The 17,007-nt window shown below is 42.0% G+C and overlaps 1 protein-coding gene across 1 annotated transcript; it reads left to right on the top strand.

Annotated features, from left to right (window-relative positions):
• Positions 1 to 2,461: 2,461 nt before the first annotated feature.
• LOC117404237 (death effector domain-containing protein-like) lies at positions 2,462 to 15,716 on the top strand. Its single transcript, XM_034914985.2, has 5 exons — positions 2,462 to 3,039; positions 8,462 to 9,221; positions 9,706 to 9,810; positions 11,619 to 11,756; positions 14,886 to 15,716. Exons 2-5 carry the CDS (start codon positions 8,729 to 8,731, stop codon positions 15,263 to 15,265), a joined length of 1,116 nt encoding a protein of 371 aa, XP_034770876.1. The 5' UTR covers positions 2,462 to 3,039; positions 8,462 to 8,728; the 3' UTR covers positions 15,266 to 15,716.
• Positions 15,717 to 17,007: the final 1,291 nt, after the last annotated feature.

Below are 17,007 nucleotides of genomic sequence, written 5' to 3'. Positions count from 1 at the left end.
ATAAGTGATGTGGGAGGTATATGCAGGTTGTCTGTCTGTATGTCTGTGACAGAAATATAATGAGTTTTGCTTGTAAATCTCCCTCCCGACCTTTGAGGACTCTAAGCAGCAAAAGGGGAAGTCTTTGGACGGGCTGGCCTGAGAGTTCTTTCCCCGGGCCGGGAAGTCAGTCAGTCTGGATGAAGATGAGACTCTGTTGCAGGAATATATTGACCTGGAAGGGAAACGACATAGCAGCTGCAGATTGTAGAGACAGCTGCACTCGTTTACCAAGGGGTCATGCGTGACAGCATAAAGGGAACAGAGGATCGTAAATCTTTTTTTTCGCTTGGTTCAGAAACGACAAGGAACTGAAGGGACCGGGAGAGTTTCCCATTTATATTGTATTGCGCATAAAAGAGTTTGTGAGTGTTTTGTTTGTTTGTAGCACTGTTAGTAATTGTCTTTTGTTTTGTAAATTCACTAGACGGCTAACACGACTCCGGAGCTGTTGCCTTGGGCCAGCACTACCCGGAACAACAACACTACAGTCACTGTTCTATTTGTTATCACTCACCACAAGCACTAATGCACGCACCTGGACTGGTGACCATGTCAAGTATAATTGTGGGGCGGATAACGTGTTATTATTATTTGGTTTGCAAACCATTATTATCATTTCCTTCCATGCTGGAGGATTATTGTTTGGTCGCCCGAACAAATAAAAGACCCCTTTTCCAAACCGGATTACAGTTTCCTTTTGTGTGATTATTCCTGCACTGCATCACCTCAGCAGCCGCTTTGCCACATGTGGTGTCAGACACGGGACATGGATCGCAAAACATCAGTGTTAGCCTTACAGGCACAAATGACACAGCTAGCAAGCATGGTTGCAAATCAGCAGTCGTTGTTGGAGCCACTTCTCAATTTGACAGCTCCCCCTGCACACCCTCAGCTCCAGCACTGGTCCCTGCTCTTCCGCAGTCTCAGCTGATTGAGGAGGAGCAGGACGATGTGGTGTCCCTCGTCGTCTCCATGGAGGAAGGCAAATTCGAAGGGGAAACGGAGGACCCCTCCTGGTTTGAGGGCTTCCCGTCTGAGGCCTATATGGCTCCTAGCGGTCCGAGGTAGCAGCCCTTGTGAGCAGAGCTGCTGCCCGGGTCCAGATCCCTTGGACTGAGGAGCAGTTTTTGAAACCTCGGTGTCGACTATACAGCGCTGTAAGCCCCTCCCGGTGAATCACCAGCTGCTCTACATAGCTCGGCACAGTGGCCAAGCTATCGGACGTGACCTGGGACACTTTGTGGTTGCACGACACCAGCTTTGGCAGAGACCCGAGCAGCGCCCTCAACAGAGGCAGCGCCAGCCAAACACAGCCTAGCAGGCTCAGCAAACCCTGACGGGCTCCAGCCTCAGGCCCTGCACCCGTTTAGCCAGCACCACCTTCTAGCATGGAGGAAGTGCACCACCGACGCGTGGGTGCTTGCAACCGTCCACTCCGGCTACTCCCTCCAGTTTCGAATCGGACCTCCTCCCTTCCAGGGGCTCGTGAACACTTTGGTGTCTGACCCCGCACAGGGCTCTGTCATCACGCAAGAATTGGATGCTTTATTTACAAAGTGTGCAATTCGCCTTGTAGAACCCCCATGTCAACAGGAGGGTTTTTACTCAAGGTATTTTCTGGTATCAAAGTGGGACGGCAGGCTCCATCCCATTTTGGATCTCAGAGGCCTGAACCTATTCCTGAAAGAGAGGAAGTTCAAGATGCTAACTACCTGTCACATTCTCCAGTCCATCCGGCCGGGCGACTGGTTTGCGACGGTGGACCTCCGGGACGCGTACTTCCACGTCCCGATACGTCCTGGACACAGAAAGTACCTCCGCTTCGTCTTTCGGGGCAGCCTGCACGAGTTCTGTGTTCTGCCATTCGGTCTGTCTCTGGCTCGCAGGACTTTCTCCAAGTGCGTGGACTCAGTTCTGGCACCTCTGAGGCTGCAGGGGATCAGGGTCCTCAATTACTTGGACGACTGGCTCATCTGTGGCCAGTCGCGGGAGCAAGCCGTGTCTCACACAGCGCTAGTGACGGAGTACCACCAGCGCTAGTACCACCGGCTTGTGGCTGCTTTGGTTCACTGCGACAGCTTGGGTATACATTTCCCAACTCGTATTGGTTGACATTTCTTTTTCAGGGAACCAGGATTACGGTAAGTAACCTAACGTTATAGAGTCAGCTTGCCTCCTCGTCCAATATAGTATCTGCCCTTACCAAAAATGTCCGCCGATTGAATTCTTTTCATTAGACGTGAAGCCGACACATTCTTCCCCGTACTGCCCTTACCATGTGCCGCTAACTACAATGCCCGCCGCTTCCATTGTTTTCAAAACAAGTGAAGCTTATGCCTTCACCAATATGCTTGCCCTCACTCTACGCCCTTATCTAACATGTCTGCGGCTGTATTATTATTATTATTATTATTTTGTATGAAGTGAACACGGTCATCCGGAAGCTGCCCTTACACCAGAGATGTCCCGGATGTTCCTTCATTTTAGCCGTGGGGCCAAGATGGCGGCCTGTTTTAGGCTTTAGTTTGAGGAGTAAAACAAAACGCCGAGGAATTTAGTGAAGGACGTTTAAACACCACAAGAAACAGACTGAACAGACGAGAAACGTTTAAAAACCCGAGGAGCAGGAAGCGGACATGAGGAACAAGGTCGAAGAAGAAGGACATCATCAAATGTTTTATTTCACATTAAACACGACAAGCGAATTTGAAGGAAAAAAAAAAAACTACATAAAAACAAGGGTTTTTAAAAATAATAATAATAATAATAAATAAATCCATACCGTGACAGCTGGAGTCATTTAAAATAAGGAATACGCTTCACGCTCGGGACGAATTATTTTTTCTTTTTGTATTTTTGGTAATTTCGTTACAATCATTTTTTTTTTTTTTTAACAATAACGAGTTTTATATATTATCTTCATTGTTTTTTGGGTGGCGGGGTGGATTATTACAGTACTTGAACCAGAACAAACAGGAGAAATGAAGACATGTACAGGTACGATAAACAAAGCAAACATTTTCAACTGATCTGGGTTTAATGTCATCAGATACTTGCTAAGGGAATGAAAAATCCATACGTTGATTGCTTATTAATAATAATAATAATAATAATAATAATAACACTGTTTAGTGCTTGGTCAGTATCATGTGGTCTTGAGAGCTTTTTAATATAAGATATTTTACAGTTAATGTAGGAACATGTTGACAGTTTGGTAATATTTACTACGTCCTTATCATTTATATGTATTTTAATACCATGTCTTAAAATGGTCCATCATGGCAGGACTGTAGATATGTCTATGAGAAAGATAGCTGCTATTAAGTACCGCGTAACTTGATTGGTTTTGGCATGGAATATCCCAAAACACATTGACCCTCTCTGTGCAGCTAGTCGCCCTGGATAAGGCCAAGCACCCCTCTAGATCAGTGCTGACGACCCACAGGGCTTCGTTAGAGCAAAGGACTCACCCACCCCAATTCAACAGTCCTGACACTACACAGCCACGGCTGTGAATTCAAAATCAGAGCTCTCAGTATGATAAAACTGCTGATGACCCCATGACGTATATCAACAGTGTGTACAGAATAGTATAGGATGAGAAATGATCATAAATAGTTTAATTGAATTTGGCTAAGTGGTATATTACAGACCTAGATGTCGATAGGTAAGCAAATGAGGTGTTAGTATCATAGTAAAGCATAATAAAATGAGTGCTTATGGAATAACGCCTTGTAAGTGTGACATACAATTCAATTCAATATTCAATTGAATTTATTTATATAGCGCCTTTCATGCCACAGTATCTGAAAGCGCTGTACATGTCGGTTAAAATGGAAAGACCTGTAAAGTATCAAGAAATAGTAAAAATTAAAAAAATAACTATTTATTATTATTTATTTCTTAGCAGACGCCCTTATCCAGGGCGACTTACAATTGTTACAAGATATCACATTGCCCTTATCCAGGGCGACTTACAATTGTTACAAGATATCACATTATACATTATTTCACATTATACAGATATCACATTATTTTTACATACAATTACCCATTTATACAGGGGTTTTTACTGGAGCAATCTAGGTAAAGTACCTTGCTCAAGGGTACAACAGCAGTGTCCCCCACTGGGAATTGAACCCACAACCCTCCGGTCAAGAGTCCAGAGCCCTAACCGCTACTCCACACTGCTGCCCTCATAACATAATTAATGTGTAAAAAATAATGTAATTGTATGTAAAAATAATGTGATGTAACAATTGTAAGTCGCCCTGGATAAGGGCGTCTCCTAAGAAATAAATAATAATAATAATAATAATAATAATAATAATAATAATAATAATAATAATAATAATAACAATAATAATATCAATAAAAAACAGGTGAAAAAAATCAGTAAATGCTTAATTGACATATATAACACAAAAGTAAGCAAGTGAAATAGATAGAAACAGTTCGTAAAAAGGCTAGATTGCGAAAGTAAGTCTTGTAAAAATATTGAGCGAAGTAGCATGTCTAATAGAAAAGGGCAGTGAGTCCACAGGCACCTCTATAGATCCACACGGTGTGATACTTCCCTTTGACAAACTGATAAGTGGTTTTCCAGTTAAGTGTAACAATGCAAAGTGTGACATACCAATGACCGCCTCCACTACATCTCCTTCGCAGGGAATGAAAAAATAGTGACAGCGTTGCAGACAAACTTTACAACGGGCTGAGTTACCAAAACTGAAAAACTGACAAATAGTAGCAGTGAAATTGAAAAACAAACATTAAACGAAAGCACTGCTTCAGCACATCAGTGTTAACATGATGTTGCATTTTGCCTGCATTAGGCTTCTACCAAAGTATTGTCCTTGTGTCGAAAAGCAAATCAGTAAAAGTTTCTAGCTGCAGTAAAACTATACTTTACTCTTCACTATACTAGTGTTCCTCGATACCTCATTTAGGGGGTATCGATACCATGCACAGTGTCATGATATTTGCTACTATCGCGATACTTTGGATCTTATGTCCATTACATGTTCAGTGGATGCCAAAATACTGCCAAAGTGCATAAGAGGCTAATACACAGTTAATAATGCTACACCATGGTGGAATGCTTGCTGTTATGTTTCAGGGCTTGAATTTCATTTTTGTATGCTGCAGCCTGGCTTATGTGGTAGAGATGAATATATGGCTAAAAAGAGAACTCTGGTGTATCAGCCAGCTTCAAATACTCCAATACAAGGAATCTCTTAATTCTTATATATAACAAAATAACACAGAAATACTTTCCTCTAAGCAGACTTTTTATAACTAGACCAGATGTTTTACATACCGGGGTATCTTAGAAGTGCCCTAAAAATGTGAGCAAAGAATGAAAAAATGAAGCACTGTTGTGGACGCTGAGTCACATGGTACTTCAAGAAATGGCTTGATGAGGTTCTTGTTCGGACCAATAAACGACCAAATGAACAAGATGGGCCAAATGGACCTCCTCGTGTTTGTAACATTTCTTATGTTCTTAAAAAGTCACATACAACATAATACCTCCATGAATCTATACTGTTCAAATCTTTTAGAAAGTAACAGAGTATAATGCTAAGCTAGACTAGCCTGATTGATTCATTCATGTATACTGTAAAACAATTTTTAAAAAAACACAGTAATGTGTTACATTAGGGAATACACGCAAACGTCGTGTTCCTTCATTTTAAACACTATGCATTCATTTTACAATTTTATGGTGTTAGATATTTTGAAAATCACCACTTCCAAATTTAATAAAATTAGTTTAGCAGTTAAAAAAAAATGTATTTCTGGCGAACTGCTTTACTGAAAACGCTGCTAACATACGCAATTCAGTAGTGAACAATTCAAAGTTAAGCATTATATTTAATGCTATGTTTCTAAAACAAATTAAATTGGCCACTGATGCCTCCTTCTTATGTGCTGTTATTAGAACAGAATTATGTTTAAGCGTATTCAAGCCAAATGTCTCCATCAAAACAACGCCCCAGTGCACCTTAAAACATAATAAGACAGTTTACTAGCGAGAGGAGGCCATTCGGCCCATCATGCTCGTTTGGTTGTTAGAAATCTTGCAAAGAAAGTAAATTAGACAAAAGACAACCACTATACCAGGGTTCAACTATAACACCCGCCTACCTGCCAAACGCGGGTTAATTTCACATACTTATACGCCACAGTGGCGGGTATGTTTTTGTACAATTAACATCACTGGACTGGCGATCATCGCTGTTGTGTCGTTTATACTTTCTACCGGCAATCGCCCTGCTCAAACTGCAGTCGCTGACAGTTCAAATCAACTGAACTTTGACCTCGTCGATGACCTCTATGGTTATTACAATGCCAAAATAGATAACTGGTTGTTTGTCGAGAATCTGCTCAGTGTTTATCCCTGCGTATATGGAGTCTATAGAACCGATTATAAAGATCAGGTGAAAAAGGAGAACGCATGGGTATCAATTGCTGAACAAATGCAATCCTAAGAGTAGCCCTCTTTAGACCAGTGGTTCACAACCGTTTTCAACGTAGGGACCACCTTGTGGTTTGGATTTTTCCCACAGACCACTTGCCATACATTTTTTCACGTCAGCATTTTAAAACTAATTTGTATGTGTATAAGTACATGTAGTAAGTATTTATATAACGTACCGAACTTAATGAGATTCTTGGCCTTGAGTCTTCGCTACCGTCAGCAAGGAATGTTGTCATTTTGTGCATTGAAAGTTGCTGATGGCAAAGTGCCTGTTTCTTCTGTTTACATTTATGTATTTATTTTCACATTCTGAATGCTTTGTAGATAAATGGCTGCAGTAAATAAATGCCAGTGCTGGTCCCCGCAACCGTTACCTAGTGTAGCAAATTAATCTGTTCGTTTATAACGCAATGTATTATTTGCCAACAAAGACAAGGTGGGAGGGAATCGATTTGAAAAATTAAAAAAATGATTGGCGAGTGTACAGGATGTACTTCTGGTGGGCTGTGAGGTATGCATTAAACAGGACTGGTGGCACACAGTCAATAGGATTTATAGCATTTTGGTTAAATATGACGGCGCCAAGAACAGACTGTACACATCATTTCGAGAAGTAGTGTTAATAGAATTTCTTTTTGACAAATAGTCTTGCGAGATATTAAGCCTGGCTGAATAAAATGTAATAACATGGAGCTGAAATGGATCGTTCCCAAGTCAAGCTACAAATATAGCCTGCACATTTTTTATATTATTGAAAATGAAAAGTACTAAAACTGTGCTTTTTAATTTTTTATTATTATTATTATTATTATTATTATTATTATTATTATTATTATTTTATTTACTCATTCCAACTGTGTTATAAATGGGCTGAGAGCCAGATTAGTTTTTTTTCCCCTGAACAGTGAACAAGCACTAGAATGAGCACAGATAAGACAGACGTGCGTTTACGTGAATGCTGGATGTAGAGGGTTTTTTTTTTTTTTTTTTTTTTAAATAATGCTTGCCAAAAAAAAGAGACAAATGTGCCTTCATAGTGTGTAATTTATTTAAGAACATAAGAATACAAATGAGGCCATTCAGCCCATCTTGCTCGTTTGGTTGTTAGTAGCTTATTGATCCCAGAATCTCATCAAGCAGCTTCTTGAAGGATCCCAGGGTGTCAGCTTCAACAACATTACTGGGGAGTTGGTTCCAGACCCTCACAATTCTCTGTGTAAAAAAGTGCCTCCTATTTTCTGTTCTGAATGCTCCTTTATCTAATCTCCATTTATGACCCCTGGTCCTTGTTTCTTGTTACAACCACAAAAATGGTACATCATCTCTGCGAAAGCACAATATTTTATAGTAAAGTAGATAGTTAAAATATATCCAGACCACTAGAGGGAGCTACCGTATCCAAAAAATGGCAATATGGCTGCCATTGTGAGGATTTGGGATTTTTTTCTGCCAGTAGACAGCACGCTTTGAGATTGGTCTTCATATTTTGTGCACAGCTGTGTTCTGCAGTTCGCTCAGTGATGTTCCATTCCATTGAGCTAATTTTACTTTCCTGACCACTACAGCTTGTTGTTTATTAAGCCTGTCATACAGGCTTCAACTGCGCACCCTGGACATGTCTGATTGTGTTGCTGTTCCTGTGTTCTCTATGGCTTGTGTTCATATACCCAGCCATGTAATTCTGTGTGCAGTCTCTGTGCACTCTCCTTAACCATGGGGGTTTGTTTCTGTCCATAGTATGTTAGTTTAAACATTTCAACATTTTTTATCCTATACTGTAATTTTTTAGGAAATTAAACAGAATCTAACCTCACTATGCTTACCAAGCATTCAGTCACTGTTTACCAAGCATTCAGTCACTATGCCAAGCCCCTGACCCAGGGGATGCTTTGTTTTTGTTCTAATATATTTTTATTTATTTATTTTTTTTTTCAGAGAACCGGTAGTTAAAGAGAACTGAGAAGGGATTATTTAAAAAACAAAAAAAACCTAAAGACTTGAAAAAAAACTGACCATTCCCTTTGTTTGAAGAAGTAAATGAAAACTGATACAAAAAATAGACGAAAAGGACAATAACAAACATCAAATATAAAACAAATGACAATGTCCTAAGAAAAGAAAGAAGGAAAAATAAATACCTCGTTTTAAAAATCAAACCAACCAGTCGGCAAACATTCCGGTAATCCGGCTACACGCAAAGTGATGACATCACAGAACCACCACAGCATCAACAACACATCCCACACACACAATAGCACTCACAACAACTCTGCCACGCACAACTCGGCTTGGCTGATCCCCAGGTCCTCCAGCAGCCCCGTCCCCCTCTCTGCTGGTCCCTCCCCCTCTCCAGGCCCCTCCCCCTCGATGGGTGGGGTGACGTGTGGGCGTGGCCTGTGTGCGTGGCCGGACGAGGCGGTGGACGGCTCGTACGGTCTGTACTCTCTGCACCGCATGTTTGAGATCGTGGGCGCCCAGCTGACTCACCGGGACGTGCGGGTGCTCTCCTTCCTGTTCGTGGACGTGATTGACGAGTATGAGCGCGGCGGGATCCGCGATGGGAGGGACTTCCTGCTGGCGCTGGAGCGGCAGGGCCGCTGCGACGAGACCAACTTCAGACATGTGCTGCAGCTGCTGAGGATCATCACCAGACACGACCTTCTGCCCTACGTGACCCTGCGCAGGAGGCAGGCTGGTAATTCCTGTCTATGTATCTACCTGTATATCTGTCTGTACAGCTATCTATATATGTATCTATCTATCTGTGTCTGTATTGTGTGTGTGTGTGTGTCTCTCAGGATCATCACCAGACAGGACCTGCTGCCCTACGTGATGTTGCAGTGAAGGCAAGCTGACACAGACTGATCCATCTGTGTCTTGTGTATATTCTCTCTATCTCGGTTAAGTACCCAGAGGAGACATCAGTGCGTTACTTTTCTCTGTCTCTCTCTCTCTCTCTCTCACCCCCTTCTCTCTCTGTGTTTCAGTGTGTCCGGACCCTGTTGATAAGTACCTGGAGGACACGTCAGTGCGTTACTTTTCTCTCTCTCTCTCTCTCACCCCCTTCTCTCTCTGTGTTTCAGTGTGTCCGGACCCTGTTGATAAGTACCTGGAGGACACGTCAGTGCGTTACTTTTCTCTCTCTCTCTCTCTCACCCCCTTCTCTCTCTGTGTTTCAGTGTGTCCGGACCCTGTTGATAAGTACCTGGAGGACACGTCGGTGCGTTACGTTTCTCCCCGAGAAGTTGCTGAAAGCAGAGGGGTCTCGCAGCACAGACGCACAGGTAAACAGCACAGCACTCAAGGAGCTGCACTGCTGTACAGATATCTATAGTGGAATGCAGTGACACCAGGACAGACCTGCACTATGCCAACATGCACAAGGATGTGATCTGTTTGTAAATGATGTGCAGAGCACGGTTGGGGTCAATTCCATTGCCAGTTTATTTTTAAAATCAATCCCAAGCCCTTGAATTGGAATTTGTATGTTCGAGACATAAATAATTGTGATTGGCTTCTAAGAAAGCAGTTGAACAATTGAATTGACTAACAGGGACTTCCGTTCAAGTAATTTGTTGCAATTGTAATTTTTATCAGTGATGTGCTGGAATTGATTGAAAGGGAATGGGAATTGGAATCGATTCTAAAAATGAATTGGAATTGAAAAAAGGAATTGACCCCAACCAGGGCAGTTGAAATTAGGTCGCCCGGTCACCAAATGTGAACTCCGATTTTAATATGACCAGTAGATTTTACCATTTGACATTGGCGACTAAGCATTTACAGTGTATACAACAAAACTTAAGTTCTGTAATAATGGCTTTCTGCTTAACTGTCAGAGTCTGCACCGCCCTATTGATCTCCTCAAGCTGATCCTTTTGTGGAACCAGCCCCCTTTTCTTGTTTCCATAGTAACGCGCACCAGCCTGTCAAGTTAGGGTAGAACAGCGGACATTATCATTCCAAATTCATTCTGTCTGCAGTTCGACACAGGAAATAAACATTTTAAAATAAATTCTCAAAATCTCTCTTAATTACCCTAAACATCAAAGAAACTGAAGCAACAGTCAAATCTATTTGCATCTGGATTTGGAAAATCCACATCTGCCAAATCCTTGAAAATGAGAACGTAACACAAGATGAGGAGCTAACAGAGCGTTGAGGTTTTAGGCAGCTTGTCTATGACAGTTACTGAAAAATAAAGAAATGTGTTCACTTCCCTGGAATGTTTATGTAGTTATGTCTTCTCATAGTGTCCCCATTTGAAAATGTTGGACATCATAAAAGTTCACTTGACCACCAACCTGCAAAGTGATTTGTCCCACCCTGACCCCAGCACTGATGCAGAGCTAACAAGCCAAAAGTGTGGTTCGGAGGAATCGCTGCTTTTGAACCCGAGTGCAATTGAATTCGAGAGAGGATTTGGGAGTCGATTCCTTAGACAGGGAGCTTGCATCTGATCTATGTAAGAGTATAGAAAGGTGTTCGGGTTTCAGCACTCGAAGCTGATGGCAGTATTGCGCTGTGAAGGTCAGTGTTTAACTGTGTTACAAACTTCAAAACAAAAATCGCAAACCTGATCAAAGTCAAACCCCCAAACCAATACTCTCTAGATCAAATATTTTTTTTAAAAAGATACAATAAGAGTAGCTTAAAGTATTCAAGGACATCCTACGATCAACACTGTTCTGACGGGTTGCCCCGTGTACTGGACACAGTGCTGTAATAGAAAGGGAGAGAGGTTGTACATTCTGTTTTCTCCACTAGATGTCAGTGTTGCCTCACTTTTCCAGTCTTTGTTCCTGGCACACTGAGCCACTTGTCATCCTGCTATTTTGTGTAAAGGTCCATTCTGAAGAAAAATTAAGTTCTGTTGTGAAGGTCAAAGCTTCAAAATAGAGAAATGTTTCAGCTGGTGCATTCATTAGCGTTGTTGAGATTAATCTAGAAGAAACCGAGTCAAGCAGACAAGCATTTTGATCAGGTTTTTTTGTCTTATTTATAATTGTGATTAGAGTGTTTTTGAAGCTGTGGATGATAAGAATCATGGTTCTTAGTAGATTCTAAAATCTCTTCCTCTTCTCTCCTCCAGGCCCCCCGCCCCTGCTGTGCTGCCCCCCTGTCAGACCCACGGTGTGTTCAGGACGAGGCAAGCCCACCCCTAGCGCCCCCAACAGGAAGAGGAAGAGAGCGCACAGTACAGCCGACTGCAGAGAGAAGCAGACCTGTGGTGAGTACAGAGACACACAGAGAGATACACACTCTCTGAGATGCACACTGACACTGAGACACCCAGAGAGATACACACTGACACTGAGACACACAGAGAGATACACACTGACACTGAGACATAGAGATACACACTCTCTGAGATACACACTGACACTGAGACACACAGAGAGATACACACTGACACTGAGACACACAGAGAGATACACACTGACACTGAGACACACAGAGAGATACACACTGACACTGAGACACACAGAGAGATACACACTGACACTGAGACACACAGAGAGATACACACTGACACTGAGACACCCAGAGAGATACACACTGACACTGAGACACACAGAGAGATACACACTGACACTGAGACACACAGAGAGATACACACTCTCTGAGATGCACACTGACACTGAGACACACAGAGAGATACAAACTGACACTGAGACATAGAGATACACACTCTCTGAGATACACACTGACACTGAGACACACAGAGATATACACTCTCTTTAGATAAACTGAGACACACAGAGATAGACACTCTGAGATACACACAGACACTGAGAAACACAGATATACAGACTCTCATTGAGATACACAGACACTGAGACACACAGATATACAAACTCTCATTGAGACACAGATATACAAACTCTCATTGAGACACACAGATATACAAACTCTCATTGAGACACACAGACACTGAGACTCAGATATACAAACTCTCATTGAGACACACACACTGTCACTGAGACACACAGATATACAAACTCTCATTGAGATACACAGAGACACTGAGACACAGATATACAAACTCTCATTGAGACACACACACTGTCATTGAGACACACAGATATACAAACTCTCATTGAGATACACAGACACTGAGACTCACAGATATACAAACTCTCATTGAGACACACAGATATACAAACTCTCATTGAGACACACAGATATACAAACTCTCATTGAGATACACACACTGTCACTGAGACACACAGATATACAAACTCTCATTGAGATACACACAGACACTGAGACACACAGATATACAAACTCTCATTGAGATACACAGACACTGAGACACACAGATATATAAACTCTCATTGAGATACACACAGACACTGAGACACACAGATATACAAACTCTCATTGAGATACACAGACACTGAGACACACAGATATACAAACTCTCATTGAGACACAGATATACAAACTCTCATTGAGACACACAGATATACAAACTCTCATTGAGATACACACAGACACTGAGACACACAGATATACAAACTCTCATTGAGACACAGATATACAAACTCTCATTGAGACACACAGATATACAAACTCTCATTGAGACACACAGACACTGAGACTCAGATATACAAACTCTCATTGAGACACACACACTGTCACTGAGACACACAGATATACAAACTCTCATTGAGATACACAGACACTGAGATACACAGATATACAAACTCTCATTGAGATACAGACACTGAGACTCACAGATATACAAACTCTCATTGAGACACACACACTGTCACTGAGACACACAGATATACAAACTCTCATTGAGATACACACACACACTGAGACACACAGATATACAAACTCTCATTGAGATACACAGAGACACTGAGACACAGATATACAAACTCTCATTGAGACACACACACTGTCACTGAGACACACAGATATACAAACTCATTGAGATACACAGACACTGAGACTCACAGATATACAAACTCTCATTGAGATACACACACACACTGAGACACACAGATATACAAACTCTCATTGAGATACACACACACACTGAGACACACAGATATACAAACTCTCATTGAGATACACACACACACTGAGACACACAGATATACAAACTCATTGAGATACACAGACACTGAGACACACAGATATACAAACTCTCATTGAGACACAGATATACAAACTCTCATTGAGACACACAGATATACAAACTCTCATTGAGACACAGATATACAAACTCTCATTGAGACACACAGATATACAAACTCTCATTGAGATACACAGACACTGAGACTCACAGATATACAAACTCTCATTGAGACACACACACTGTCACTGAGACACACAGATATACAAACTCATTGAGATACACAGAGACACTGAGACTCACAGATATACAAACTCTCATTGAGACACACAGATATACAAACTCTCATTGAGATACACACACACACTGAGACACACAGATATACAAACTCTCATTGAGATACACACACACACTGAGACACACAGATATACAAACTCATTGAGACACACAGATATACAAACTCTCATTGAGATAGACACACACACTGAGACACACAGATATACAAACTCTCATTGAGATACACAGAGACACTGAGACTCACAGATATACAAACTCTCATTGAGACACACAGATATACAAACTCTCATTGAGATACACACACACACTGAGACACACAGATATACAAACTCTCATTGAGATACACACACACACTGAGACACACAGATATACAAACTCATTGAGACACACAGATATACAAACTCTCATTGAGATAGACACACACACTGAGACACAGATATACAAACTCTCATTGAGATACACAGAGACACTGAGACTCACAGATATACAAACTCTCATTGAGACACACAGATATACAAACTCTCATTGAGACACACAGATATACAAACTCTCATTGAGATACACACACTGTCACTGAGACACAGATATACAGACTCTCATTGAGATACACACAGACACTGAGACACACAGATATACAAATTCTCATTGAGACACACAGATATACAAACTCTCATTGAGACACACAGATATACAAACTCTCATTGAGATACACACACTGTCACTGAGACACACAGATATACAAACTCTCATTGAGATACACAGAGACACTGCAGAGAGAAGTAGACCTGCGGTGAAAACAGAGATTGAGATTTACATACACACACTCACACTCATCCCCTCACCATTACCTGAATGGCTAAAAAAAAAAAGAAACACTTAGACCCCCTGCAAGTATGTGGTGAGTACTCTCCTCTCTCCCTCTCCCTCTCCTCTCTCTGCTAACCCCCCCCCCCCCCCCCCCTCTCCTCTCAGATATCCGGCTGCGGGTGCGTGCCGAGTACTGCCAGCACGAGTCTGCCCTGACAGGGAACGTCTTTTCCAACAAGCCAGAGGCTCTGGAGCGGCAGTTCGAGCGCTTCAACCAGGCCAACACCATTCTGAAGTCGCGGGACCTCGGCTCCATCATCTGCGACATCAAGTTCTCGGAGCTCACCTACCTGGACGCCTTCTGGAGGGACTACATCAACGGCTCGCTGCTTGAGGCGCTCAAGGGCGTCTTCATCACAGACTCCCTGAAGCAGGCCGTCGGACACGAGGCCATCAAGCTGCTCGTCAACGTGGACGAGGAGGACTACCAGGCAGGCAGGAGGAGGCTGCTGAGGAACCTGCTCATAGGGAGGGACGCCTCGTAACTGTGTGTGTGTGTGTGTGTGTGAGAAAGGCTGTGTGTGAGAGAGAGAGAGAGCGGCTGTGTGTGTGTGTGTATTGAGAGAATTTTTGGTATTCATTCGTATCCCCAAATACTCCCTCCCTCCCTGTCTGTCTTTGTCTGTCTGAGAAGAGGAACTGTTCCACAGCAGCATCTGGAGTGAAGCGAAGATTGCTTTAATAACCTCCTTGTGTGTCGAGCTTGTGTGTGTGAGTAAAAGAGAGTGTCTGTGCCAGTGAGTGAGAGACCCGTGTCCTTTGTGTAATGATGTCATTGGAGTGCACAATCTACCTGTCTGAGACAGAAGGACTCTGAATGAGAGAGAGATGGAGATAGAGATAGGCTGGCAGGCTATCGCTTCTTGTCTCTACAGAAATACACTTCTCTCATCAATGTACTGTATATACTCTCCTTTAAATAAAATATACAACATATATACTACACAGGAGTGGTTGTTATTAGACAGCTCTTGCCCCTGTCTGTCTGTGTGTGTCAGCTCTTACCCATCTATGTCTGTGTCGCATGCTTTTTATATGTCAATTCATATTAAACTTTGCAAGGACAATTATTGAAAGTATCATCAGGGGTTATGTGGAGACTGTCTGTTTGTAACATATATCTAGAGAACTGCTTGTCCTGTTGTGATGAAACTGGCTAAGAAAATCTAATAATCCTGAAGAGTCTGTCTGTCTGTCTGTCTGACAGACTCTCTGTGTCACACTTCACATGTTTCAGTATATCTACAGAACCACTGATCCAATAGTGATGAAACTAAAAAGCACAAGCTATTGAAATGTGGGGTATGAGGAAATGCCTGCCCATCTGTTAACATAATGTTCTTGCGCGAGTAAAGCCCGGAACACATACTGCCCGATGCGACCTCAATAAAAAAAAAAAAATCTTTGCGAGTGAGCATCCCACTGCCTGATTTAAATCGCTGGAAGGGATGCACAATTTGTGATTTTTTTCTGATATTTGACCTGCCCTGGAGGCATGAAGTACAGGTGCAGGTAATAATTCAATTAATATGTTGTCTGTGGGACGTCTCTTAAAATTAATAATTTCTCTGAGTTTGAGCAGCCAGAACCCAAACAGCTCGAGTTGACACTAGGACCCCGTTCACTCTTGCGATGGTCACCTTTTCTCATAATGAACACTTCAAATAAGAAAAGGCAGCCCAGATTTAGGCCATCGTTTCGATGTGGCCCAGAGCCTGCAATCCGAGACCAGGGCCGGCCTTTACATATGTATGAACGCAAAGCAGATTTAGGGCCAGCCTTTCGTATCGCATTACCAGAGCCAATAGAAAATTGCGGGATCCTCAAAAAACAGTGAATATCAAAACATTTTTGTTCCGTGATGAAGCCACCTCGAGTCAACCTTTACCCTGAAGACCTTTATGAAGATGGGGGGCAGTTCTGCCACTTTTGTTGCCATTCAATTGATTATGTTCAAAAGTACACAGTTGATGAGCACATGAAATCTCAGAAACACTTTGACAAGAAGGCAGCACAGAAAAAAATGCAGGTAAGATAAGTTGTATATCTTTAAGCTTGTGCTTTCAGAATTAAGGGGTTTTCACACTACAGCATTTATTCATGTTTAACCAGAAAGATCAAACCTCTTGAATTGAATGGAACCTGTCACACACTGGTAACTTCAACTCAGATTTTCTTATAGAAATTCAAACAAATTGACCCTTTTGCTTTTTTTGAACTATTAGTA

This window comes from Acipenser ruthenus, chromosome 56, assembly GCF_902713425.1.
Source record: "Acipenser ruthenus chromosome 56, fAciRut3.2 maternal haplotype, whole genome shotgun sequence".
NCBI lineage: Eukaryota > Metazoa > Chordata > Actinopteri > Acipenseriformes > Acipenseridae > Acipenser > Acipenser ruthenus.
Note: the sequence above shows the minus strand (reverse complement) of the source record. Positions and strands in the feature narration are given on the sequence as shown.